The sequence below is a fragment of the Symphodus melops genome, assembly GCF_947650265.1.
Source record: "Symphodus melops genome assembly, chromosome: 6".
In the NCBI taxonomy this organism is placed as follows: domain Eukaryota; kingdom Metazoa; phylum Chordata; class Actinopteri; order Labriformes; family Labridae; genus Symphodus; species Symphodus melops.
Genome location: NC_136696.1, coordinates 9,160,695 through 9,187,024, shown reverse-complemented (window position 1 = coordinate 9,187,024; position 26,330 = coordinate 9,160,695). Strand labels below are relative to the sequence as shown.

The 26,330-nt window shown below is 39.5% G+C and overlaps 4 protein-coding genes across 6 annotated transcripts; 1 reads left to right on the top strand and 3 right to left on the bottom strand.

Annotated features, from left to right (window-relative positions):
- Positions 1–1,744: 1,744 nt before the first annotated feature.
- On the bottom strand, positions 1,745–11,828 carry LOC306825534 (diacylglycerol O-acyltransferase 1-like). Of its 2 annotated transcripts, XM_079346336.1 has the most exons (19): positions 11,609–11,828; positions 10,967–11,006; positions 10,723–10,873; positions 9,864–9,951; positions 9,717–9,757; positions 8,902–8,987; positions 8,468–8,520; positions 8,193–8,298; positions 7,711–7,815; positions 7,568–7,630; positions 7,371–7,474; positions 6,615–6,653; positions 5,903–5,944; positions 5,758–5,802; positions 5,340–5,449; positions 5,181–5,246; positions 4,993–5,080; positions 3,686–3,748; positions 1,745–2,165 (listed from the first exon to the last, which is right to left on the bottom strand). In XM_079346336.1, the coding sequence occupies exons 1-19, from the start codon at positions 11,633–11,635 to the stop codon at positions 1,959–1,961; spliced, it is 1,524 nt and encodes a 507-aa protein (XP_079202462.1). In that variant the 5' UTR covers positions 11,636–11,828; the 3' UTR covers positions 1,745–1,958. The 2 variants fall into 2 exon arrangements, with proteins under 2 accessions (XP_079202462.1, XP_079202463.1); XM_079346337.1 differs by lacking the exon at positions 10,967–11,006 and having other exon boundaries at positions 11,609–11,676.
- Positions 11,829–12,928: 1,100 nt separating this feature from the next.
- Positions 12,929–16,958, bottom strand: polr2c (RNA polymerase II subunit C). Its single transcript, XM_079345719.1, has 9 exons — positions 16,765–16,958; positions 16,353–16,402; positions 15,208–15,276; positions 15,034–15,086; positions 14,785–14,913; positions 14,371–14,422; positions 14,079–14,247; positions 13,900–13,974; positions 12,929–13,545 (listed from the first exon to the last, which is right to left on the bottom strand). Exons 1-9 carry the CDS (start codon positions 16,848–16,850, stop codon positions 13,401–13,403), a joined length of 828 nt encoding a protein of 275 aa, XP_079201845.1. The 5' UTR covers positions 16,851–16,958; the 3' UTR covers positions 12,929–13,400.
- A 272-nt stretch (positions 16,959–17,230) lies between these two features.
- On the bottom strand, positions 17,231–22,381 carry coq9 (coenzyme Q9 homolog). The gene is made up of 9 exons (XM_079345982.1): positions 22,251–22,381; positions 20,385–20,622; positions 20,127–20,262; positions 19,632–19,774; positions 19,395–19,479; positions 19,171–19,275; positions 18,328–18,483; positions 18,042–18,095; positions 17,231–17,560 (listed from the first exon to the last, which is right to left on the bottom strand). Exons 1-9 carry the CDS (start codon positions 22,306–22,308, stop codon positions 17,525–17,527), a joined length of 1,011 nt encoding a protein of 336 aa, XP_079202108.1. The 5' UTR covers positions 22,309–22,381; the 3' UTR covers positions 17,231–17,524.
- Positions 22,382–23,444: 1,063 nt separating this feature from the next.
- On the top strand, positions 23,445–26,292 carry ciapin1 (cytokine induced apoptosis inhibitor 1). 2 transcript variants are annotated; one of them, XM_079345298.1, is made up of 8 exons: positions 23,445–23,637; positions 23,735–23,878; positions 24,172–24,251; positions 24,730–24,898; positions 25,110–25,183; positions 25,264–25,385; positions 25,511–25,592; positions 25,684–26,292. In XM_079345298.1, the coding sequence occupies exons 1-8, from the start codon at positions 23,481–23,483 to the stop codon at positions 25,792–25,794; spliced, it is 939 nt and encodes a 312-aa protein (XP_079201424.1). In that variant the 5' UTR covers positions 23,445–23,480; the 3' UTR covers positions 25,795–26,292. The 2 variants fall into 2 exon arrangements, with proteins under 2 accessions (XP_079201424.1, XP_079201423.1); XM_079345297.1 differs by having other exon boundaries at positions 23,446–23,637; positions 25,107–25,183.
- Positions 26,293–26,330: the final 38 nt, after the last annotated feature.

Here is a 26,330-nt window from a genome sequence, read left to right as displayed (position 1 = left end):
TCCTGGGTGGCTCCTTTTCCGCATGTCATTCCCCACTGTCCCTCCCCTGTTTATGACTCTGTCCACCATCCTATCCAAATAAAGCCATGAGAAGCACAAAGATTAAATCTAAAAGAAAAAAAAAACATCGACTACTACCATTTTCCTTAGTGTGGGATGATAACTGTTTCTGTCTAGTCCTAGCTCTGGAATTTGTCTGAGGGCTGTGCACTGGAGAGATATGCTGCTTGATGTTTTGTCAAATGACCTGCTTACATACATCATCTTCATGAGTCGGACTAGGTTGAACCTAAACCTGAACTTTGTTGGCTGTTTCATTAGATTTAGGGGCTTGAACTGCTTGGTTTAACTGATAGACAGATCCTGATTTTGGCCTGGTTGATACATGAATGTTGAATATGGTAGCACACTGGGCTAAAGGGCTTGCTGGTTAGTGTTGTTCAACTTCAAGCAAAGAATTTGAATCCTACTGCAAGCTATAACAACACTTCAAGCTTTTGAAAAAAAAATGGATGTGATACCACAGAATAAATACTGTCTCCACAACATCTTCAAATATTTTATAACAATGAAACTGAGCTAATGCTAAAATACGGCTGCTGTTCTCGTGAGTGATCATCTGGCCACAACTTCAACATTCATTCATAGCCTTAAAAAACAGTTACTTATATTCATGCTATAATAAAACAATTTTTACAGCACTTTCAAAAACTTTCAGAATTTATATCTACAAAATAACTCTCACTCACTCGCAAACAAATGAACTGACTTACTCAATAACTGACTAATCTTTCATTTGCAGTTGTGTCAGTATATCTATTGAACTATCAGCTGTTGAAGCTTTCACTTTCTTGTCCTTTGGCTGCTCGAAACAAGGTTCACAAACTACATGGGGCATGTTTGATCAAAGAGTGTGTATTGGATCTAAAGTAAATTAATTCAATGATTGTGTTGACATATAAATCTAAAAGTACTCCAACGCCAACAAGGCTTTCTTACAAACCTGAACCATTTGTTTATTTTAGCTTTAACTCTGATTATTGTTTTATTAGTTTAGACCTCATTTTAATGATTGGGTGGGGGAAAAAAATCTAGTTCTGCTGAAGGGAGAATTTGTTTGCCATGAAAGAAAATGTTTGAGAGCCACTGCCAGAAAGTGGCTAAATCAGCCAAGAACCATAAGAACAATCTTTGATTTAGCATGACGGCCGGTTTATGTACAGTAAAGACCATCACTTGTACCACTATTAGTGTGACTGAGCTGATGTAAGGTGTAAAATCAAAGAGAGGTCACCTTTTTAAAAAAATTAACAGCACACGTCTTTCAGTGGTAGGCCAACATAAATCTTTATGCTACGAAATAACAAATAAAAACATGCCGGATGTAATATGAGAACAAGCCTGAACATTTATAACTGTCATTAAAGGTTTAAAAAAAGGAGACTTGGCTGGTATATGAGCTTTAAATCATTCCACACTTGGACCCATTTAACCAAGAGGGTCAATCGTTCTGTTATTTCCTGATTGGACTGTGTTCATGACATTTACGGTAAACTGCGATGAACTTGGGCCCCTTAACCACATGTTGACAGAGCTGTGCATAAGTAGAAACCTTATCTTCTGTGCTGCTGACTCACATCGCTGTAACAGGAATGATGCTGTACCCAAGCCATGTTGCAGAGCAATTTTCAGTAACATTAAACAACCTTCAGATGTAAAATAAAGACGACTTAAACTATTTATTGCTTTAAAATGAACTTAAGTGGAAGTATAGTTACTGTATTTACGAGTAAATCTCTCATTAAAAGTTGTTTGTTTTCGGTACAGAAGTCCAATAACAGTCTACACATCAGGGTAGATGCTGTGGTTTATAACTGGATCTTTGGATGGACGTAAGCAGCCTTCACCAGGCTTTGGATCAGAGCCACGTATACCTCACATCTTGAGAAATGTTCTGATCATTGAGGCTGCAGGAAAACCGTGCTGTGAAGATGATGGTCTAATGTCTGTGGCGAGGAGGATGTCTGGTTTTGAGGGGAGCCGATGTAGTGGTCGTGAAAGTAAGTGGTCACAGCCAGTGGAGGACCAAGTAGCAGGCACAACCACACTAAGCCGTTGCCATAGTTTCCTTCGAAATAGTTTCCGAGGAATACCTCGACCAGAAGCTAGAAGGAGAAGACAGAGTGTTAGCTAAATATAAAGATTTTATTAAACCCAGGTTTTCCTCCTCCCCAAATTCAAGTATGTTTATTTTCCCCCTCATGTGCCAACATTTGATTATCGAGACCATAAAAAAAATATCTCAAAGGGTAAAAACACATCAATGGCTTCTCATGCTCTTGACAAGTGTAAATCCTACTAATAGTCCCAGCTTGCACATATGGCTGCTTCTGTTGAATTTAAATTAAGACAGACATGTACACGCACCAGGTTTTCTGGGGTTGTGTTGGGTTGTTTGCAAAGGAACGCAAGTTATTTCTTTTGTACTTTTTTATAGACGTCCATTTTCTACCTGAAAACTACGTGTCGTTTTAATTTCAAGCGATGCTTTGATTTCAGTTTGAAATAAATAACCACAAAATAATTCACCAGGTGTTACTTCATTAGAAAAAATATCCCAGCTTTAATCGTTGAGCATATTTACAGTAGAGACCATGTCAGTGAACTATGGGGGCAAAAAACTAAAATGAAACAATCGTTCATAAATCCCAATCATGGTAAAATGTTTTAAAACGTGATATCTTACAATTAATTGAACATGCCTCTGTCATCAGTGTGTGAATGGGTATCTGTGTAGGTTCTCAGCAATCCAAGTAATGGTAAATTATAAGCTTGATCCAAAGGCAAATTACACACTGGTAGGTGTGACCTGAGGTGTAGAAGTCCTTTGAATAGTCAGAAGAATAGAAAAGTGCAGTCACTTGACCATTTACTGGGGTTGAATTTTTTCATCCATTTCAGGAAGTATAAGAGTTAGCATGATTAGCATGATAAGCCTGTTGTGTCTGATCTGATAGCAAGTGGGCACATTGTCATTGTTTTCAAGGAGGCTTAAAGGCTAAAGGTCCACCTCAGCTCCAGCTCTCTGCCTGTGTCTAAAATGAACGATAATTAGTTTGAGACAGCGTTTCCAACGTCAGCGATGGTCTTCAATACTCTGCTTCAAAAACCAACAAGTGACGTCACTGAGAGTATATTCATTATTTAAACACCAAATAAAGGGGAATAAATCCCAGTAAGGAACAAAACCCCCAAAACTTCAAGTTCATCTGTTTTATAAGCTGAGAACTGAAGGTTGCATTGAGAACTGGGGGGAAAAAAAATCCAAAATAATATAAAAATATATACAATAAAGTTCTTCAGCTTAATGTTAAACAATACTATTAACAGTAAATATTATAATTATTTAATTAAATCAAAACACAAGTTTCTATCTTTCACAGCAGGCATCTTTTATTTAAACATCCACTCTTCACTACTTCCCTCCAACCTCCAGCTAAAAGTAGTAAACTAGTAACTGTATCAACAGTTCATAGGAGATAAATTGGGAGTCACGACATCAATCTTAAATTGGAGAAAGGTCGAGGTCCAAAACACTATGCAACAATATAAAAAGCATGTTAGAAGTATCCCTCACAGCCTGCAGTCTGGTTTTAGTATACAAAAACAAGTGTGATGTTCTTACCTCAAATACCATCATGAGAAAGATCCACAGACGACAGCTATGCAGGGGCAGAGCAATGACACACTGTAAAAGAGACCACAAAAACAGAGCAGCAGATGACCTTTTCCTCCTGTTTTTGGCTCCTCTATATTCTTGAGATTACAAATAGATATTTTACAACGTGTTTGCATTACTTCAAAGTCATCTTTATGGTCAATTTTTCAACATGTGCTGGACATACAGAAAATTAAAAAAAACGTTGTAACCATGGTGCCACGGAGTAAACCAACAGTAGAACGATTTTTTAAAATATATACAAAATATGAAGGACAAAAATAAAAGTACAGATATACAAAAAAATATAAGATACTGTGCAAAGATTTGAATTTTGAAAAAAAAAAAAACAGCAGCAACAACAAATATGTATGGACCTGTATTAACTGCAAATAAATAAAAGTAAGGCACTAACTTAGTGAATGAAATAATAAATATTTGTTTTGTATTTTAAGAGTCCTTTTCTTCTGATTTTATTCAAAAACTCATTATTTGCTTTCATAAGATGTTTCAGGTAATCGTTTTCTCTCCTGTGTTTGAGAACATAACGTAAACAAGTTGTTCTTCACTTATATGTCGTGAACTGATTCCTAATCATGTAATGTTTATTATCACATGTGCTGCTGCCCTCTTGGCCTGATCACCCTCGTGAAGGACATCTTAACGTCAATGGGTTAATTACTTGGTAAAAATAAACATAGACTGTATAGATGCCAGTACAGAAACAGTTTTATCTTTATTTTTAATTTGAAGTTTTCAAGATGCCTCTTCCTGTTTGTTTTTCTTTCATTATGCCAGGTGAAAAAAGTGTTTAAGAAAAATGACCTTGACAAATGTTTTTCACCTGTGTACATAGATGATAGAAAAGTTACTTTTTTTCCCCACATGGCCTTTGTTTGTTCTTGCAACAGCGTGAATATGAAAACCTTATGTGGAAAATAAAACTGGAACTTAGAATAATGCTTCTGGCAAACATTTTTCATGCGTGTCAAAAATCGATTTACCTGCTTTCACAGATAAAAGGAAAACTTTATTTCCACCGCAATAGGCCTATTTTCCCAACTTTTTCACAGTAATAATAAAAAGGAGGAAAAAAACCTCTTTGTTCCCACAAAAGAGACAAAACATTTTGGACGAGACTTTGATCACCATTATTTTCCACTTGTCTCTCAGGTCATCTTAGAATGGTAAAGACCCCCATTTACTCCAGATGTCTCATGTTCTCCTCTACAAGGTCATTATTGTAATATTCCTCATGCAGTGTCAGTCAATACCTCAAAAAGTGCAGCAGACATCAAGAAGACCAATAACTCCGCTTGTGAAGGGGACACATTATTTCCCACCAGCCGTGTGTAAACATGTCTTTATACACATAGGACAAACAAGACAAAGAAGAGATGAAAGGAGGTGAAACTATGTAGCTATTTGTCATTAGACTCAAACTTTTCATCTGTTTCGCTACCTGTGACACCATTTCTGAAAAGGGATGTTCCAATTATCCCAGAAAGAAGTCAGAGTTGTGGCATTCCTTAAAAAATAAAGAAGAGAAAACAGAAATCTCAGTGAGCCAGTGCTGGATGATTAAACTATTCATGGATAGAAACTGTATTGTGCAACTGACCACCAGTCTCCATAAAAATGACGATCGGCAAAGCGCAGCAGTTCGGCACAGAAGTTCAGGTAGGAGTGACTCAAGAAGAAGAAGAGGAGCCAGAGGAAGTGGGTCGGTGCCTTGTAGGGAAATATGTTAGCAAAAGCAATCTCTGCTCAACATTTCTAAAATAGTGTAAAGTAGGACAGTGTGTGAATTTTCATTCCACCATCACACTTAGACATAGCCCGCATTCTTATCATTGTCATCATCACCACCATCTGGGACCACTTTCTTCAAAAAGATTACGTCTCGCTGCATGACTGTTCACTGACATCTTTCATTGGCTCCGTGCTTTACAGTTCTTGGAAATCAAAATTACATATCTACAGTCAACAGAATGATATGTTTAAAAAAAATAAAAAAACACCTGTTAAATGTTACTCACCGCCAGTCCCACCAGATGCTCCACTTTCATTGTGATGTCCATACTCTTAAAACAAGAGTAAGAATGTTAAACAAGGTAAATAAACACGTGTGGAAGCTGAGTTTGTTCTCATATTCTCAGTGTGGAAGGGTCGTGTTTTACTCACGGAGAAGGAGTTTTCGGATCTCTGGAAGATGGGCTCAATCCACTGAGGACAAAAAAGACTCAGTGTTAACTTTTATTGGACGCTATCACTCCACATTGACTTACAAGTTTAAACATTCAGGTGGAAAAAAAAGCTCCAGTCTACAGCAATGCTGGCAGCTGTATAATGCTTAACATATGGTTCAGTAGTGTAGAGCTAAATATTACATGTATCATGATAACAATGTTAACGGGATGTTTGGCAGGTAAAGTGATACCATGTTCAGCATCTTAGTTTGGGGGTTTTTTTCTTCTTTTTTTTTGGTATATTTTATAGATCCCTGAGGGTAAATTCTGGTTTACAGTCTGTTAGTGAGAGACATGCTTCTCACACACGTTGGCCAGAAATACACACAAGCACAAACAGGACCTGTGGACACGCACAAGTGGAGAGATGTCAGAGTGGAGCTGCTACACAGTGGGAGCGTGCCAGATCTGTTGGGGGTTCAGTGCCTTAGAGGACTCAGGAAGTGCCCTGGCACCTCTCCAGCTACCAGACCGACTTCCATATTTTGGTCCGCACCGGGAATTGAACCCCTCTGGTCCCCAACCCAAGTCTCCACAGACTGAGCTTCTTATTTAACACAATAGCATCATCATGAGTAGTCCAGATTTGTTCTGTATTTTTCAAACATAATGTAGAATAAACAAAGAACGTGAACCGGCTGCTTCACCTGCTGCACAATTCCAACCATGATCTGGATGACAATCACCTGAAGGAAGGAAATATCACAATTAAAGCTCCTTTGAGGAGATTCTTTTTTTCTACTGAATATGAAACAGACAAAAATATACCGATGCCTTAATGTGACCTACTCAAGCAAATAAGACCAACAGCAACGGGACTATTCAATTACTACATCGTTATCATGAATGCCTGAAACTGCTGCCTCGGTGTACGTGTCAGATAAAGTGACATGCTGCCGAAGCAGACTTTTTTTTTTTCATTTTAAAAGGCAAAGATTTTCTGACAGCTAAATAAAGCAGGAGGCAATATGTTGTACAAAAAAGCATTTACATGACAAAATCAGCAAATAGGTACCACTTTTTTTTTTACAGACCAACAGTCTATCATGGAAGAACCGATTACAAGTAGAACCATGACATCAGCTTAAAAACATGTTGAAACTGTTTATTTCTTGCGGTGTAAAATCATAATATGTAAAACATGTTTCTAGTTTTTTTTTTTTTTTTTTAAGTCTAATTATTTTTACCTTTATAGACTCTGCATGTAAACTATGGCTAATTAAGGCAAACAGACATTTTACTGATACAGCAGTTAATCTATTGGAAATGTGGAAAATCAAGTTATATATATCAAGTTAAGTTAATGAGGCCTAAAACAAAAAACAGTCAGAAACTCTCCTCATGACTCTTGACTTAAAGTGCCTCAAACCCTCACAGAGAATGGAGCTGCTGTTTCAGCTCACCATCTCCAGCAGCCTGTGCAGCAGCTTACTGATGCGAACTCTAGGAGTGCGTGGAAAGTCCTTCTGGTAGCACAGTGTGGGTGCAAGGAGGAAATAGTACAGATCTGGGGTAATAAAGACAAAATGTATCATCACAGGTGAGTGTAAAAAAAAAAAAAAAAAGTTTCATCAACAAAAACAACAACAATGAGTTTCACCTTTAAAAGTAAGACGCTCATTGAGGGCTTCTTCTTGTGGAGCAGAAACCTTCCTGTCTGTCTCTGAGAGGACATAAAAAGTGCGAGTTGACCTTTTTCTCTGAAATGACATCATTACATTTTTGGTGTTGGGGGAAAAATACCTGCATCAGTTAAATGAGCCTGTCGATACCAGCGATTTGTTTCCTGGTATGAATAAAGTTTCATTCCAAGAGCAGCGTAGACCCACAGAGAGAAGAAGGCTCCACCTGGTGGACAAAAAAATAATAACACCCAAACGCATGAGATCCATGGTGTGCCAGCATGGCAGCACATTAGGCTTCGGGTTATATTTGAGGTTGTATTAACTTTAAATTAATACTTATTGATTTTACGGATTCGAGAAAACCTTTGTCTTCTGTTAGTGTAATATGTTACTTTTCAATACCTTTTTAAAACTTATTTTTTTTCCACAGATAAAGACCACAAAAACCACAAAAGTAACCACAAAAAGGTGCACATAGCATTTTCCATCAGATAACAAAATGCGCAACGGTTGTAAAAAAAAAACAATAAAATGCTGAACTGTTGCACCGACATCCAATAGCTTTTGTCATTTGTTAAATGTATAAACAGGAAAGTGTACCTGTTGAAATCGTCGGCTCGTGTATAATGACTGCAGCAGGAAACAACAGGAGCAACACCAGATTTGTGAGATGTAAACGATGAGCGCTGGTGAGGAGCAGCAGACCCTAACCGAGGGAAAGGAAATAGTTGACAAATGGTTTCAAGAATTTCTATTACAACTTGCCTCTTTGCAGATGACTTTTAAAAATCTGTTCTGAAAATGTTGCTGTCAAGCGGATTCATAACTGTGGCATGGTGGTTTCTACTTATCTAAGTCAGAAGAACCCATCCAACCTTTTCCTGAGACCTCTCAAGGAGCAAGGCTGTAACAGCAAACGTGTTGGCAGCTAGAAGGAAACATGACATGACAACAGGCTGAGTGTGCAGTGTTTACAACATGCCACCATCACAGAGCTCACTTTAGAGGAGTGCAGAAGCCTTATGAAGCCTTGTGTAGTGCCAGAAAGAGCTTTGTACGATCTTATGACATTGAGGGTCTTGGTTTTGCTCTCTTTAGCGAATGTCTTGCAGGGATGGTGACATACAGAACATGTGTCGCAGTCATATAAGTGAGGATAAGAAATGCTTACCCTCTAAAGTTCTTATCATATCATATAATTTACTTATAAAGTTCATCTAGATGATGGTGGACAACATGGAAAGACATCTATGTCAAATCCTACAGATTTTGTCATCCTTCTTGAATTATATCCAAAAGAGTTTCTCACCCAGAATGAGGTTGACTGACGGCCAGGTGCAGTTGTCTTCAATGAGATGCTCCAAAACCTTCTTCACGTCTATTAAAAAGCCATGTCTGATGTGAGAAGGGACACAAAGGGCAGACATTAAAACAAAAAACAAACTATTTCATGTATATTCATTTTTTTAAAGAGATTTCAGCCTTCTTTGGATTGGAGCGCTGAAGAGATACAGGAAATGTTGGATGACATGGAGCAAGGGGCCTACGTCGGATTTAAACCCACAGCCGCTACGCAAGAACTATTGCCACTGTACCGTTACCGCCGTTACCGCGAGGCTATCTGGCACCTCCCTTTATGCAAGTTTTTAAAAAATATTAACATAAATTGTTGGACTTTATTTCTAAAGATACTTTCAGGCACAAGTATCTGGAGCTCATTTTTCATTGTATTTTCTGATGTGACTGTCGTACGTTTAATTAAAAAAAGAGGTCACACAACAAAGAGTTAAACACATTTTTGACTTGGTTCTGGATGAAAAGTCAGGAGGTCACCAGGCATTTGAAAAGCCCATTGACAATATATACAGTATACATCTGTCAATCACTGATTAACTTTGCCATTTCAACAGTTGGACTATGACTTTAAAACATGTCAAACATCAGTTTAAGATAATCCTTTATTCATCTCGCGAGCAGAGGAATTTACAAGTGCACACATTCATTTGAAAATAAAGTTACAAATAAAACAAGTCAACTCAAAAAATGAGTAGTAAAAGTTTCGTAGGTCATAAAGTTTCAGACCACACAATGTATATGCATAGATGCATCTTTATTTATACTCACTGTATGAAATTCTCCAAAAACAAATGAGCATGGGTCAGTACCTAAAAAGTGAGAAATGAACAAAACAAAAAAAGTCCATGTGTGAAAACTCCATCAAACCAATGAATTCAATAAACACGACCAAATGTCCGGGGATACGAGACTGACCAGCAGAATGATGATCCAGTTGAGGATGCCTCTATATTTAGTGAAGCTGCTGTTGGAGCTCAGCAAAGAGTCCTGCACACGATGACAACTAAACAGAGAGAGACGTGTTTCAGTGCTAATCACCTTGAGTATCCATTAAGGACAAGGACAAACTTTATTGGTCCACCAACAACTGAATTTCCCCCATTGGGGATCAATAAAGTGCATCCTTATCCTTAATGGATCTTATAAACTCTACAGCAACAATGTAAGACATGCTCTTTTGAAATACAGACTGTGAATTTAATTAAAATCTGGAATGAGATCCCATATTGTATCAGGACAACATCCTCAGTGCTGCATTTCAAGCAGACACATAAACGCCACCTGATGAATGGACAAACCTGTAATCAATGATTTAACTATTTTATGTTCATTTCAGTTTGTCAGAGTTGCTGTTAAGTCTGATTGTTGGATGTGTCTTGATGTGTCTGCGTCAGAACAGGAAGCTGCTGTGGAAACCAGTTTGATCTGAGTCAGGCCCTTTTACAGTATCTGACATTTTCTTCATGTTACTTTAAAAGTTTCCTGTATAATTAATACAATAAAAAGTGAAAAGTGAAGGTGCTAACATCATCATGTTTTCCCAGAGTACACATTGTTTTAGGAACCTGCACAATTTTGCCATTTTATATCCAGATTGACTTAGACACATGAGTAATCGGCTGTTTATTCTCTTTGCTTCGATTGACTGAACCATCTTTGCAGCTCACCTCAACCCTGCTGATGTTCAAACTCTGAGAGCAAATGTTTTGAACATTTCCTCCTCGTATGAATGACCATCTCTTCAGAAAGAAAGGAGGGCACGGAGGGTTCTTACCAGAGCAGAGATGCACAAGGATGGTTTCGTTCTCCGTCTGGATCGGAGGCAGAAATGGGAGCTGTCTCATAGAGACTCCCACTGCTGTCTTCAGGTAACGAAGAGGAGCAAACGGAGGCGAACCTTTTCCTCATCGCAGCCATCTGTGAAACTTCAGAGAGCGTTAAACTCGCTTTGGGAAACGGAATCGGTCTTCTCATTGCACTTTGCTCTGAAACATCACGTCTTTATATGACTGGCTTACCATGTTGCAAAGATGAAAATGAAGACAATACTGCTTTTACCTGAGAGACAACAAAAGTCACAACATCTTCAAAATGACTCTCCTTCTCCCCATCTTCATCTGGTTATTATATTAATATGAATTTCTTTCAGCTTGGACAGTACATAGTGCAGTTGTGCTACATAGACATTTTTGTGAGAGGAACAGCAACAACATGTATTTATGTCTAATTAACAGTATCATCTCTTAAATAGCAAATAGGCCATGTGTAACCTTTATCATGTCTTAAACAGTGGTGTCCATCAGCAGAGCAGAAGATCATTCATGTGCATGCATATTTATAAAGCCAGATACTGTTGGCTGCTTCCTGTCCTTTTACATGAGGACAGGATTTCAGCCAACTCTGTTCGGTAAATAAACTTTCACTTCTATTCCAGCAATCGTCCCACACGAAGAATCTCCTAATATGTAAAACATTTTTTTAATAGCTTATAATTTACAATAAGGCTAGGCCGGATGAAATAACTTATCCATAATAATCAGCAGACAAATTGTACGATCAAAATATTTCACGTCACATTTACTGCCATGAATGAATATTTAAATAGCAATAAATGTGAACGCAGTTCGGCCTGACCTTCAGTTTACCGACGCTGAATTTACCTGGTCATCCTTCGCACGAGACTGCATCCTTCTTACATGGTCGACACATGAAGAACATCATCATCATCTCAGTTTGTTAGTGATCATACTGAAAAGCAAAGCTATCTGGACCCCTTATTCCACATGGGAGTGGAAGATGGTCAGAGTCGTCTTTAAAGCCATCTGTAATAACATGTCACCTTTTACCTTGGCATTCAAAATAAAAGCCTCGCGTGCAGACCTGCTGAGGTTACTTCCGTTTCTGTCCTTTTGACATGCATTTGTGTGAAGTAATTTATCATTTTTGTGTTATGTTACCACAGATGCGCAATAAAGATGCGCACAGATTTCCTATAATAAAAGCTCAATTTCTAACGTTACACTTAGGTGACAGAAAGACATTATCTACAATAATATTAAGATAGATTAAATAATGATAATACTAATACAAATAAAACTACTCCTGTTATCAATAATGATAATAATAATAATAATTAATGAAAACTTGATTAAAAGTTGTGCTTTCTCACCGTCGTTACTGTGCTTGAATTTAAAAAATATTACGTTAATTCCAGTAATGTTGGCTTTACATTTCTTTAAGGCAAAAAAAAAAAAGAAATTGAAAAACAATTTGTTGTCGTTGAAATACAAATGAGTTGCGGTGTTTACAGTTATTGGTGGGCATGCCATTCAAGTAAAAATTCTGCAGCGTCTTTCGAGGGGTCCTTCTTGAGAATAAAATGTTTCTATTTTCTGCATTTAGAAATTTCACATACAGAATTGGGAAACTCATTTCAATCATGCAAAAATCATGAATAAGCATGAGGGTAAATCATTACCCTCATGCTTATTGCACATTTTTTTGGTGATTTTTCAATCTTCCATAGCCTACTTGAAACATAATTTATCATTGCTACATATTTAATATATATATATATATATATATATATATATATAGACTTGTTGTAATTTAAATGCAAAAGGTAAATTGTTTTTATAGTTTGTTTATTTTAGTTTCTTTTGGAGAGTTGGGAGTTTCAAAAGCCTGGCATACAAGAAAAAAAGAGAACTTGTAATTTCATTATTTTTAAATTGTTGAGAATAAAATCCAACTACTCAGTATCAGTGTCACACACACACACGAGATAAGTAGTTAGGAAATTACTTTATTTTCCACTTTAGAAAAAAATAGTTTTTGTTATAAGTGACAATTAGATGAATCCATAAAAATTCTACCTCTCCTGGTTCATTTTTCTCATAACTGATACTAAGTGTTTTAATTTTTGCCCATGTTGAAAAATAAAACATCACAATAAAGAACTAGTCAATGAAAAACCACCATGTTTGTCAAACATATTTATTTAAAAAAGGGAAATTAAACAAACAATAATCTAACAGTCAGCGTTACAATAACAACAAATCCTCCTTCTGAGAAAAACTCCCTTTCAGACACCGACCTGTGCTAGAGGCTTTGACACAGCTTATGTCACAATCACTGCCGACATTATCTCAAGGATGTTCAGCCAAATGAAGGAAATTAAGTTAATCTAGTTTGAAATGATGTGCCTGGAGGTTGCTTAATAAAGAGCGATTTTTACCAAAACAGGACATTTAACCAAACATTTCCAAAGATGTTGGTCCAAAAAAACAACAATAACCTCTTACTGGTTCAAAGTTCCCCCAGCTCCAATATCCCTGACATCAAACACATCTGAGCCTAGGAGTCAGTAAACAGTGATTGGACATTTGTGATGTGACCTGAATGAGTCCTCAGCTGTGTGAATGCAGGTTGTGCTCTGTGAAGAAGCAGCTCTCAGTTGATGGTGAGCACGTCGCTCTGGATCTCGTGGCTCAGCTGAGTCTGCAGGTCGCTCAGCTTCTTCTTGAGGACGGCCAGCGCTGACATGACGATGGTCTCTGGTCGCAGGGAGCCACAGGACTCGACATTGTAGAAGAACCTGTGAAGAGGCGAGTCATAAGTGAGGAGTGATGCCTGCTATGCCCAGACTGTAAACCCATTCAAGTGAAAGTGCAGATAGCAGGCAGTAATGTTCATTTGCTTTTCATTTTGCAAGTTGTTGTACATTTGAGTCAAGAAGTTAATGAACATGTTCATGTTTGATAGTTAAAGCTTGCTCTTCATTCATAAATCTAACACTTACAGATCTGCTTCTGTTGCTTCTTTTGGGGGAAGAAATCCATGAAAAACAACCATTTCTAAAACAGGGCACCTTCATGTCCTACACATCTCAACTCAGAGACCCACTTCACCCTGATCAACTTAAAGGTGAAGAAGAGTCCCCCGTCCTCACCTTTCTGGCTTTCCGTTTGGGTCGTAGGGAGCCTGAACCTCGTCCTCCTCGATCTCTGAATACTCACTCTTCGGCCTGCGAACACGGCAGGAAACAGGAACGTTAGTCATCAGTCAACCGTCGACTATAAACTCCACATTGAGGCGTTGTGAGGAAACCATATTATAATGAGAACATACCACTCCTCAGGGCGAGGGAAGACGGTGTGCCTCAGAGCGTTGTCTGGGTCGTACTCAAAGGAAACCCCTGCTGTCGGGTTCCACTTGGCGTGCTCCTTACCGAAGCCTTTCTTAGCGTACGCTCTGAGCCGTAGTTCCTGACCTTTACGAAGCTTCACCAGTAAAATGTCTGCATTGTGTCGGTAAATCATGTAAACAGAAGTAAAGAGAGAGAGAGGTAAATGTTTCATCTGTGAAGTACATGATAACAATGGACGGCTAGTATTACTATCCAAGACAGCATGAAGCTTACCGTCTTGTTCAACATAGTCGTTGGGATCGTTGTCTCTACTCCTGGAAGTGACCTGGAAAGCACAAAGAAGAAATGTGCTTTTTTTTTTTTTAACCTTTATTTAACCAGGTAATTAACGCATTGAGATGTCTTTCACAAGAGTGACCTACCCAAGAGGGCAGCAGCACACGTCATGATAAATAGTACATGATTAAAACAGTTCACAGACAATAAGTTCAGAAAAAACAATTGCAATGAACGAGTGCATAGTCATGATTACAGGTTACAATTCAGACACACAGACACTGTCAGATTGCCTCGCATTTTTGTTTTTGTGTGTGTGTGTGTGTGTGTGTGTGTGTGTCTCTTCTTCTGTTAATCCCTCCAAAGATCAGTCAAAGGAGGCCAAAAAAAAAAAAAGAGAAGAAAACTCACTGGGATGACTCTTGGGTTATTGGACAAAAGGTCACGAGAGGTCACATGACGTGTCTGGTCTTCAGTACATCGAACGTCCATCGTCAACTCAACGGAGCACTCTGGACAAAAGTCATCACAGGTACAGTCCTGCAGGAGGATCAGAGACAGAAAATGATGCATGTCCTCCAAGGGAAAAAAAAGAGACATAAAGCCTCTCTACCAGAAAGAAAAGATCTTTGACAGATGATTCTCACTGCCCGTACTCACCCGAGAATACTGCAGTTTCTCCACGATGTCGTCACTTGTGAGAGGTATGAGACCTGACGGAGACGGAAACATCAAATGTTGAGAAAGCGGCTTCACACTCTGTGTTACTGCAATAAATCACATCAAAACACTGTCCTCGAGACGCATTCATGAAGCAGTGAGGAACACACGTACCGACTCTGTGTGCAACAAACTCATCATGCAGCACTGAGGAATTGGCATCAATCTGGATCCAGTCAATTGCTGCAAATAAAAAAAATGAAAAAGAAAGAAAAGTGTCAGCAGGAAGAACATTTCCCAATGATGACACTTTGGACAACTTTTTTTAAGGAGAAGCTCAGGCACAGTTGAAAAAGCTGACAAAGTAATAAAAGGTCAAAATGCCTCGATCCCGTTGAGCTGACTTTGCAAAAGGGTTCCCTGTGTTTTTACAGGGAACGTGTTGTTGTCCTGTCGCAAAAACAGATTAAATGATTTGTCAAAATCGCCACGTTCGTTTTAAGATTCCACTTGGGAAAATATTCACAAAGATCCTGAAAATACCACGGAGATGTTTTTAAAGTTACTATTCCAACCAAAACTTTTCCTGCGATGACGTGCCAGACGTTTGTGCTCTGGAAACAATAGCATCATATGCATGCTGGCTCTCTGTCACTCTTTCTAAAAGACATTATATTTTCTTTCTCCTCTTTTAGTTTTTCAGGTAGAAAATGTCTGCTTTAAATAAATCTAATAGTTTGAACACAGATAGCCCAGCAGTTATGTCGAACGCCCCATGCACAGAAGTTATAGTCCTTGTCGCAGTGGCACTGGGTCTTTAATGCACGTCATCCCTTACTCTCTCCTTCCAACATTTCCTGCCTCTCTCCAGCCGTCCTATCCTAAAAAGAACTTAAAAAAACAAAGAATAGCTTGAAACTTTGTTCAAATTATCAGTCCGCTTCCACGACTTCACTTCTTCCGACATGAAATGGGACTGTATAAAGCAAATAGTTTGCTTGTGTTTTTGCAGGACATTTCCTTTTCATCTCTGAACTTTACCAATCTCTACTGACAGAAATGTCTAAAAGAGGAAATGATGACTGACACCTTTCAATTTGAAAAGTGTGCACATTGATTTTAGGCACATTTCTTGCACAAAAAGTTCAAAAGCAAATGTTTCCATCCGCTCAGAAACATCCTCTGAATAAAGGATCTCAACACAAACAGACGTGTTCAGTGTGAACAAGAATAACTATAAAGCAGAGTAAAAGACCTCAACATGTTACATTAGAAATGATAAAACTATAAAAACAACAGAAAACTAAAGGTGACTTTACCTATTGTGGCAACTTCTGACATGAAGACTCGGCGGATAGAGTTCGCAACCCTAAAGAGAGGACACAGGGATGTTTGTGTAGATCAGTTAAGACTTCAGTAAGTGAGAGAAAATACCCTGAATGTTTTAAATGTTGTAGATTTTAATTATTACTATTAATTGACAGACTATAAAATATCTATGTTAGACAGACAGACACACACACACACACACACACACACTTAAATTACAATAGAATACGTAAATAGGCAACATTAATTATTGTGTACTATCTTTTTTTTTAACGTTACTTATTAAAAGTGTGTAATCTACACGTTGTAAATATTGAAACAACAGACGTAGAGCCTTAAACTATCATGGCTGCTCTCTGATTTACACTCTCTCTCTCTCCAAAGGGACCCTTTAGAACTTACGCCAAATCAGTGTTTTCAATGACAAACTTGACATTTTCGTCTGACAGTTCTGTGATCTTCACCGTGGGTTGGTTAGCATACGGCATTATTTGGGTGAAATAAACCAAAAAGTACGTCGTAAAAGCGTCCACACACTGCTACCGCTGTTTCGGACTGAAGAGCTATACGGAAATATTTACCGTCCACTGATTGGCTATCAGAGCTACTCCGACATGATGATTGGTTAGTATAATCATATGGAGGCGGGTATTCGTTCAATATCCGGGTCATAGACGCCTTCGAATTATTTTTCAAAATAAAAGCCCTGACACTTTCGTGTAAAAAAAATAAATTACAAGTCCAGCATTTGATTCATCGTGATGATTCCTAAAGCATTATTGCAGAAATTCAAAATAATCTATGCTAAAAATGAATACTTTCAATCTCCTTTGTGATTTAAAAAAAGAAAAAAGAAAACAAAGACGTGTTTAATAGACAAGAATAACTCTTTTATTTAAGTTTTGACAACAAATTCACAGCTCTTTATGTCAGCTGCAGGGAAGTAGGAGCGTTCAATCTTAGACAGTGAAACAGAGCAGGACACATCCTCTGGTCCTGAGGGTGAGCAGAAACAAAGACCTTTGGCCGGTGATGAATAATAGTTGCTTTGCTGATGAGTTCACTTACAGTAAATAACAAATAAGAGCCAAAATAAAATTGATATTCAGCTCATGACACAAGCCAGATGGTTAGGATCAATCCAAGGGAGACGCTTTTGGTATCATCGTTTCTGGTTCAGTCCTGTGAGATTTTTCAGCTGTAAAACGCAAGACAAATAAAATGGACATGAATATCAATGCATCCATAAGTTTTCACATATGATTTAAACCTGTGGTTCTTTACTGGTCCAGCCTCAGAACCCACCATCATCTCCTGATGAAAAATTGCGACCCAAATGACAGATATCTTTCAACCTGTGAGATCATTAGATGAAAAAACTGAGCCGAAGATGATGAAAACGTGATAGAACAAAGAGAAGGAACTAAACATGTATGTTTACAAAGTGTTTCATGACACTTTATTTTGCCAGGGACACATTCACGACCGATTGAAAACGGCTCCGTGTCCTACAATTGGGTCTCGACCCACAAGTTGAGACCACTTATCTTAATCAATCTAAAATGTTTAAAGACACTAAGAAAAAAAACTTTATATAACTGAAGCAAGTGTCGAGCTTTTAAAAGGCTAAAAAGATACTAACAGTCTGCTTGAATGGTGAACATGAGGCAGTGACTTACTGTGAAAGCAGCTCCCATGAGCCCCTGGACCACGGCTTCACCAGTCGACTGAACCTTTAAAATGAAAGCCACAATTTAGAACGTGATTGAAGAATAATGTAAAATAAAATGTAAATAGTGGCCCATCATCTGATTTGATTCCCTGTATAACTCATTGTTTTGAACCAGCGGGATATAATCCAGCCTCTGCATCTAGCCCCATGTTCAGACAAACACAGGTTGTGATGTGGGAGTACAATACAAGCTGAGGTCAGTCACAAAAACACACAGAAGCACTTCACTCTACCTGTTTGGCAGTGCCCGCCATGTTGACCACGTCCTGGATGCGGTTGTCAAGAAAGTTCCAGGTGTCCTGGAAATCTGGAGAGGAATCCTGAACCATGACCAGCTCTGTGGTGTTATAGATGCCCGTCAGTGCAGCCCGCTTGGTGTACCAGTTCATCTTCAAAAAGAAGGGGGGGTGAGAGAGAGAGATTGTTATTTTTAAACCCAATAAACCTTTAATTTAAACATATAAAGAAACAAGTCTTCATCCCACTTGTTTAAATATAGAACACAAATATCATTTCTGGCCAATTTTTGCCTTTATTAATAGGACAGCGAAAGAGAAACAGGAGATGCCGGGAGGAGAGAACGACATGCAGCCAAGGGCTGAGGCCAGACTCGAACCCACGTCCACTGAAATGAGCACCACATCCTCTGTACATAGATAAATAGATAGAGAAATTGATATGGGGATATAATGAAGTGACATGGGGCGAGTGTCATAACCGCATTAAAGGGATACTCTTTAATGAAGTGTCAATGAAGAACTATGAGTCTGCTTTAAACCATTCCCATTTTGAAGTCATCACTATATTTGAAATGGCTTCTTGCAGTCTGTCATACGCTGGTTTATTTTATTTCTTGGCTGGAGGTATCATAGAATTAATATATTTTAAATGCCTGAGTCAGCTTATAAGTAGAGAGTCTTTTTCATGAGGTGGTAGGTGAGGGTCGTAATCAATGAAGTGCCAGACGTGGATGAAGTGGAAGTGTTGGTTTTAAGAAAGGGGAGGAGGGTGTGAGAAGAAGAAGCAGAAAAAGAAGAACAAGAAGAAGGGGACAGAGTTGAACCAGATCCACTCACGTCTGTTGATCGGTCACCTGCATAAAACCAGATATCGTCCACCAGTGAGCTGAGGTGCTTCAGACTGTTTGGGATGTTGTGAGGGAGAAGAAGGATGCTCATTGCCTGAACAAGAATATGCACAGTGAGTAATCTATCAAAATCATCTCACCTGGCCCTGTCAGCAATGTTTGTATAAAAGAATAACAATTATAAGAAGTCACAAGTAATCTTCACCAACGTACCTGTGGCCATGATTCAATGTAGGGGATGTGCATCCTCAGTCTGGTCTCTACAGCATCTCTTAGAAAGTCAGCCGTGCTTTTTTGCCTGAAACAAAGTTGTCAAAGCTATCTGCAAGCGAAAAAGGAGAAAGCTTTCTTTTTTTAAAAGCCAGAGGTCACTGTGTGTTAAAAGGGACGAAACTAGACCGTGTGTGTGTGTGCCTGCTCGCATGTGTGTGCGTGTATATGTGCTCATACTCGGCCTGGCCCAGCTGGACCTGCTTGTGTTGTTCAGCCAGGATCTCGGTCAGCTGCGAGTTGCAGTGGGAGACGAAGTGCAGCACCAGGTCTCCAGCTCCGTTGTAGAACATGCCGGTGGAAGCAGAGGACAGGTCCAGCGTCTGGTGCAAACACAACAATAAGAACAAAGAACAAAGGTCATACAACAAAAATCAGCCGAAGCCTTCACACAGGAATGATTTAGATTCTATTCTGTGTCAGTGTCCTTTTTGTGTTAATGGACATATAACTCATTCAATTTGACAAATCACTACATCTGCTGAGTTATTAATGTGTGAAATGTAAAGATGTTAAATAAACAGACACAATCTTGGTGCTGCAATTTGAAAGACTAAAGTGTTGCTATTTTTAAATCCAATTTATTCTAAAAATATTCTGAATAAACCCTCAGAAGTAGAAGGAGAAGGGTTTGAGGTTTGTTATGGTCTGGATTCATGAAGCGGCTCGGCTCACCTCAGCACCAGCAGCAATGGCTTCCATGGACCAGCCGTGCAGCGGGACAAACTCCAGCGCAGCGTTCAGGATTCGAACCTGAAGCTGCTCCTCTGTTTCGTATTCCTCACCCTGCTCTCCACTCTGGTCCTGGTAACTTTCACACAGACACGCAAACAAGTAAGCGGTGGGGTCATTTCACAAACGTCCTTTAAAAGTGCAGCAGGTCAGTGCCGGGCGGTTTAACGTCCTGTCTAAATAGACGGTACATGACCTGACCTGGTGTTTGGCCTGGAAGCCTCCTCGGCTGCAGGGTCAGATGCTGAAGCATCATGGGAAGCTGCAGCTGTGTCCTGTTCAGCAGAGTGAGCCTGGTAGTGCTCGTGGTGGGTTGTGGATGAGGAGGAAGAAGAGGGTTTGTCAGATTTGGATTCATCCTGAAGCCTCAGTGCTGCACAGTGGAAGCCTCGTGTCAGACTGCTGCGCTGGGGGTTTGCAGCTGCTGGTGCAGACACCACTGAAGGGACATGGCGAGAGAAATGTATTCATTAGCCACTTAACATTTGGTTGGAGGGTCATTTCATGCCAAGTGGTCTAATTTTAGAAATCTGCCCTATATCTATGATTTTGAGGTAAATTCGTTTTAACTCTGTAGGGTGTATAGTTCCTGAGATACAGCGCTCCCATTTCCCCCCCCAAACAGTGGATTAAATTGCAGAACGGCCCTTCCACGAAGGTGCTTTTAGGAGGCGCTTTTAGGAGTCAGAGAGAGAGAGAGAGAGGCCTGTGCAAATGCAGCACTAACCCTAACCCTAACCCTTTACTCAGTAGCTATGTGCTTTGTAGTGCAGAAAGTTACAGTACCCATCTAAATGGAAGAATTTGAAAAATTGGTTTTGGCTGAAGTGGTTTAGTTTTGGCACAAACTAAAATTTAAAACTGAAGAAAATTACGGTAACACTGAGCTATGTCACAATCATAATGCTACATCTCCTGAACGTGGTGGTTGTATCAAACAGAAGATATTTTCCCCTGGAATGGCATAACACATATCCCCTATACATCCTAAACAGTGAATATTTGTAAAGCTAAATGCCTCAAATTCTTTAAAACTTTGTGCACCACTGTCACATCAACATTCACATCCTAAAGCCCAGACGTGATTTGTTAATCGCTACAAACTTCTACGCAATCCTATGCCTTCTTCACATGAGGAGAAGATCAGATCATATAAGAAACACTTGGAGGCTTTTTTCCCTCAAAATACACGATCAACACATTCAAAGTAAAGACATTTGTAGGAGAATACTGCTTTGTCGGAAGTGCATAAAAGTGTCAAATATCAAAATGAAGAGCTATTTGAGTCAAAGGGGACATTATGAAAAATCCCCTTTTACAGAGTTTATCAACATTTGTTTCGGTAACCTAAGTGTCTATCAACCCAAGTTTTCCGAGTTTGTGACATCATAAATTGGATTATGGCAATAAAATTGCCACCTCCAGCCTAGATCAAAACTTTTGTGCAGGTCTGCCCTTTTTTATTGTCTCTACAGCAGAGAGATGTTAAAAGGGGTCTTATTGCATTTAAAGAGACATACACGCCAAAACAGAGCTTTCTGAGAGAGCTGGTTTCTACAGGGTCACAAACCTCCTCTGTTGCTTGGTTCATGTTATATTTGGACCAAAGCAGAACACCGATATTTCATTTAGATCACATGGGACTGTTTGAATAGGTGGGAACGGGGGGTGATATATCCCCTTTAACTATCTTGTATCTTACAGGATGAAAACACTGTTTTAGCATTTAAATAAAAAGTGATTATTGTGCTTCAGTGCTAACAGCACTACAGACAGATGAGGATGAACATACTTTAAATGGGACATTTTAAACGTGTAATGATTGTTTTTAAGGATCCACACAAGCCTATCCAAGTCAATCTACCATTCTGCGCACAATGATTACGATTTTACACCTACAGTCCACATAATGTTGTCAAATCCTGCCCTTCATGTTCACCTTCTGTAACAAGTGACTTTGCAGCTTCACTACATGCAACGACTACCAGGGAAGGAAAATGCATGGTAAATTATTTAGCTGTCAATAACAGGGAGGACAAAAACAAACATTAGGTGACTCAATGTTACCGCTGCACAGCCCCCGGAGTGTCCTTCCAGCTCGGACACCTCTCAGCAGCGCCGCCATGTCCGGATCAGTTCTTTTAGAAACTGCTGCGTCATTTCAGCGCGACTGAGTTGCGACATATGAATTAATCAAGCTAGCGGGAGTGAAGATTTAAAGAATTTGGTTCTTCAATTTAAAACCAAATGGAACGTTTCAAAACGTGAAAGTAAATGACCAGAAAACGACCCGGGTATCATTACACAATCTGTAATTCATCTGTGTCCCTATACTACATAAACTAGCCAAATGTGACATTATTAATCACTATGAAGAATCACCAAACCCTACAAAAACAAATTCAACATCCTTTTATTTTGAAAATCCGTAACGGAAAAGCGTCGTCTCACTTGTGATAAATTGACACTTCTACAGAGATAACGAGTTTTACGTTGATACTTTCCTTCATTTAACCACTGAGCCTGTGAAAACAACCACCACATAAAAAAACGTGAGTATATTGTGTTCGTGCTTGTATTATACTGTCATTTTAAACGACGTGAACGTGGTTACCACCCGACGTCCTCTGCGTCACGCTGGATTTTATTCACCTGTCAACACGCTAACACTAAACAAAGCGGCTAAGCTCTTTATGACTAAAGCTGACACATGTAAAGACATTAAGTGAATATGTTTTTGTGTCATAATGGATTAACATAAGCTAGTTTGTCAGACTGGAGGTGTTTAAGATGTTTAAGATGTTCAGCCGCTGATGGTGTGCTTTGTAACCACGAGGAGGAAATAACGTTATATTAATAGACTATTATTATGTCCAGCTATGTACTCTAAACTTAAAGGGCCAACAAAAAAAACCACGTCAAGGTCAGATGTGGTTATCTTATAGAGGACTGGTTTCCCTGTTTGCCATCTTATGACGTAGATCTGACAGACTCCTGATCATGAGAGCTTGAACCTATAACCAGTAGTAAACCCAGTTATTGTTCAGTCTCCATAGGGTAGAAACACTTTATCTCCTCTGACTAAATATTCAAAATGATTCTTACATGTCACTTCTTATGAAAGAGGCACCTCTCCTCACTGTCTGTAACTTGTCTCCTGGGTCTTTCTGTTCTCCCCTTTGGTTGTTTCTGTTGGTCTGGGTGGATCATGTCCAAATCACACCACGTGTCCTCGCTTACAGAGGATCCAGAAACAGTTACATTAAAACATCTTCTTTTTTTTAATTGAAGGAAATCATGGCAGACCTTGGCATCGCGGCGGGGAACCAGGTGCTGTTAGTTTGGTCTCAGCCCTCGTCACCAGCAGCCCTGAAAGAGTACGCAGAGGAACTGGGCGCCCTTGTCGGTGCAGAAGGCAAAATATCACTGGAGAACATGGAGAGACTGTTGATGTGTGAGTGACAATTAAAAAAAACAAAATAGCCTGACTGCAAAACAACGAGTGTTTTATCACCACTAAATCAAGTCAAATGATCCTCTCTGCTCTCCAGCTTCCCACTCAGCATCCACCTTTGACTGGGTGCTCTCCGGCCTTCTGGCCGACAGCTCCTCCACGCACAGCCCTGACGCTTTAGTAGAAATGGCCAGAGTGCTGAAACCTGGTGCTAAGATAGTCCTGGAGGAAGCAGTCACAGGTGAGAGAAAGAGTCCTTTACATTCCTCACCACTCAAACTAGTTTATGTTGAAATGTGATTTGTTGGACTTTAACGTCTCTCCACACATGAAGGAGCACAATGTACTTAATTTAATTACAAATTAGGATAGAACTTAAAAATGCTATAACATAACATGTCTTAAACGTTCCTTCTTGTTAAACAGGACATTTAAAGACATTCAGAAATATTTGAAAATGTGTATTTCATGTGACCGGTCACTGAGCGGCTTTTTTGCTCTCATTGTTGGTCTTTGTGTCTCTCTCTGCTCCAGGAGCCGAGGGCCAGAGTTTAAGGACCGCAGAGAAGCTGATGTCAGCTCTGAAGCTGTCGGGCTTTATATCGGTTACAGAGGTGAGGGTCCAACACACAATGACCGTGAATGTTAAAACACGATAGTCGTGTTTGAACACTTTGCTGTGCTTTCTCTGAGGCTTTAAGAGGACCGAGACTTCATTTATTTTACCCCTTACAAAAGAGTCCTTACTTTCAAAGTAGTCCTTTCAAAATAAAAGAAGAAACTGGAACTTTGGGGCTTTCAGAGCTGAACATGTCTGATACATTAAGCATTTATTTTAGCCAGCTTTTAATGAAATATTCTCAACGTGGAAGCAGAAATGTTTGGATGTTCATTAGGCCTTCACACATCGATGTTGTTCAACAAGAAGGGAAACCAACAGATGGACCAACAACTAAGAACACAACCGTCTTGAGCTTTAAGAACGCATCTAATGGAGAAAAAGAAAAGAGGTGTAAGACTGAGTGATGTTGTTGACTCTGCATTCAAAGATGAGGTGTGTAAACAGCTCTTCTGGGCTTTGTCTTCATTCAGGTCAGTAAAGCAGAACTGAGTCCTGAGGCATTAAGTGCCCTCAGGACAGCCACCAGTTACCAAGGAAACTCCCTGTCCAGAGTCCGCATCTCAGCCTCCAAACCCAGCTTTGAGGTGGGATCGTCCAGCCAGATTAAACTTTCCTTCGGTAAAAAGACAGCGAAGCCAGGTTGGTTCATGAAGCCAGATTTCTTTTTGGTTTTTTTTAAACCATTCCTCATGTCGACATCTGTGATATTTTTCGGGGGATGACGGTGGATAAGTTGGGAAGTTTGTCCCTTCATCTGTCCCCAGTGATCCCTTTCAAACACTTCACAGATCTGCATTTTCCTATGAACTGATGTGAAGATAATATTTGCACACATCTTTGGTCCCAGCAGAGAAACCAGCTCTGGATTCCAACACGGTCAAAATGTGGACGTTGTCCGCTAACGACATGGGTGATGATGATGTGGTGAGTCTAAGGACTGACTCCTTTTTGCACATTTTCTTCTCTGGGCGGTGAGTTTACCGTGCGTCCTCTTGTCTCCGTAGGACCTGGTGGACTCAGATGCTTTGCTAGATGAGGAGGACTTGAAGAAGCCGGACCCGGTCTCTCTGAAGGCGCCGGGCTGTGGAGAGGGAGCGGGCAAGAAGAAGAAAGCCTGCAAGAACTGGTGAGGTCGCCCACAAACGTATGAAAGCCATAAACAAAAGCATGTTGTGGGTGTGTTGATGACAAAACTCATGTTTGCTTCTCAAGGCGGTCCCACATGATGCAATGCGTTTTATTGTTTTGCAGCTCCTGTGGTCTTGCTGAAGAGTTGGAGGAGGAGAGTAAAGGAAAACAGAAGTCTAACCTGCCAAAGTCTGCCTGTGGAAGCGTGAGTTTATCCTGTTATGTGTTTTCAGATTCCTACCATGTCTATAAAACTATCCCTTTACTCATAGTGGGGGTTTTTTTCTTCATGGCAGTGTTACCTGGGGGATGCGTTTCGATGTGCCAGCTGTCCATATTTAGGAATGCCCGCTTTTAAACCAGGAGAGAAGATCATGCTGGACAACAAGACGCTGACAGACGCTTAAGAAAACTGAATATACACATCCAACAGCTCCTGATTCAAAAACCTACATTCCCTCTTTTCTTTTTCTTTTTTCTTTCCTTCCAACGATCATCTGAAGACGGCAGTCCACTGGCAGAAAGCTGCGTCTCTGATGGGCTTTCTGTCCATCTGTGTATTCACTGATGCCTCCTCTGAAGGAGCTTAAAGTGTTTAAAACTGACACACAGTATCTTGTTTCTGATGTTGTGCTTGTAGCAAGCTTATAAATGAAGAAATGTCCAAATGAAAGTTATATTCTGCTGTTAATCATACAAGCTGTGGTGTGAGAAAAGCCTTGAGAGGTTCCTAAGGAAGAACTTAAAAGCACTGAAATGCATTTGTTTTTGTTCTTTTCACATCTAATCATCTCTGTATAAAACAGGAACTATATTTAACCAATAATCACAGAGGCCAAAATCACACACATCGTGACGTCTAATGCAAGCTTTTTAAATGTATATAAAGGCAAAATATTTGAAAAGTGTGGTTCTTTTTTGTAATGCAGAGGTTCTTAAGTCT

What these genes read in the sequence shown, in the direction of transcription:
- LOC306825534 (XM_079346336.1), bottom strand. Translation starts at nt 11,635, where the DNA reads ATGCAGTCTCGTGCGAAGGATGACCAG. An exon ending in ACTGGATCATCATTCTGCTG is followed by an intron (nt 9,758 to 9,863) that starts GTCAGTCTCGTA and finishes CTCACTTTTTAG; the next exon opens with GTACTGACCCATGCTCATTT. An exon ending in GATCCGAAAACTCCTTCTCC is followed by an intron (nt 5,803 to 5,902) that starts GTGAGTAAAACA and finishes TCTTGTTTTAAG; the next exon opens with AGTATGGACATCACAATGAA.
- polr2c (XM_079345719.1), bottom strand. Translation starts at nt 16,850, where the DNA reads ATGCCGTATGCTAACCAACCCACGGTGAAGATCACAGAACTGTCAGAC. An exon ending in CGACTATGTTGAACAAGACG is followed by an intron (nt 14,248 to 14,370) that starts GTAAGCTTCATG and finishes GACACAATGCAG; the next exon opens with ACATTTTACTGGTGAAGCTT. An exon ending in CCAAACGGAAAGCCAGAAAG is followed by an intron (nt 13,546 to 13,899) that starts GTGAGGACGGGG and finishes GCCTCTTCACAG; the next exon opens with GTTCTTCTACAATGTCGAGT.
- coq9 (XM_079345982.1), bottom strand. Translation starts at nt 22,308, where the DNA reads ATGGCGGCGCTGCTGAGAGGTGTCCGAGCTGGAAGGACACTCCGGGGG. An exon ending in GCTTCCAGGCCAAACACCAG is followed by an intron (nt 20,263 to 20,384) that starts GTCAGGTCATGT and finishes TCTGTGTGAAAG; the next exon opens with TTACCAGGACCAGAGTGGAG. An exon ending in TGGCGGGCACTGCCAAACAG is followed by an intron (nt 18,096 to 18,327) that starts GTAGAGTGAAGT and finishes TTCATTTTAAAG; the next exon opens with GTTCAGTCGACTGGTGAAGC.
- ciapin1 (XM_079345297.1), top strand. Translation starts at nt 23,481, where the DNA reads ATGGCAGACCTTGGCATCGCGGCGGGGAACCAGGTGCTGTTAGTTTGG. An exon ending in CATGGAGAGACTGTTGATGT is followed by an intron (nt 23,638 to 23,734) that starts GTGAGTGACAAT and finishes TCTGCTCTCCAG; the next exon opens with CTTCCCACTCAGCATCCACC. An exon ending in CCTGGAGGAAGCAGTCACAG is followed by an intron (nt 23,879 to 24,171) that starts GTGAGAGAAAGA and finishes TCTCTGCTCCAG; the next exon opens with GAGCCGAGGGCCAGAGTTTA.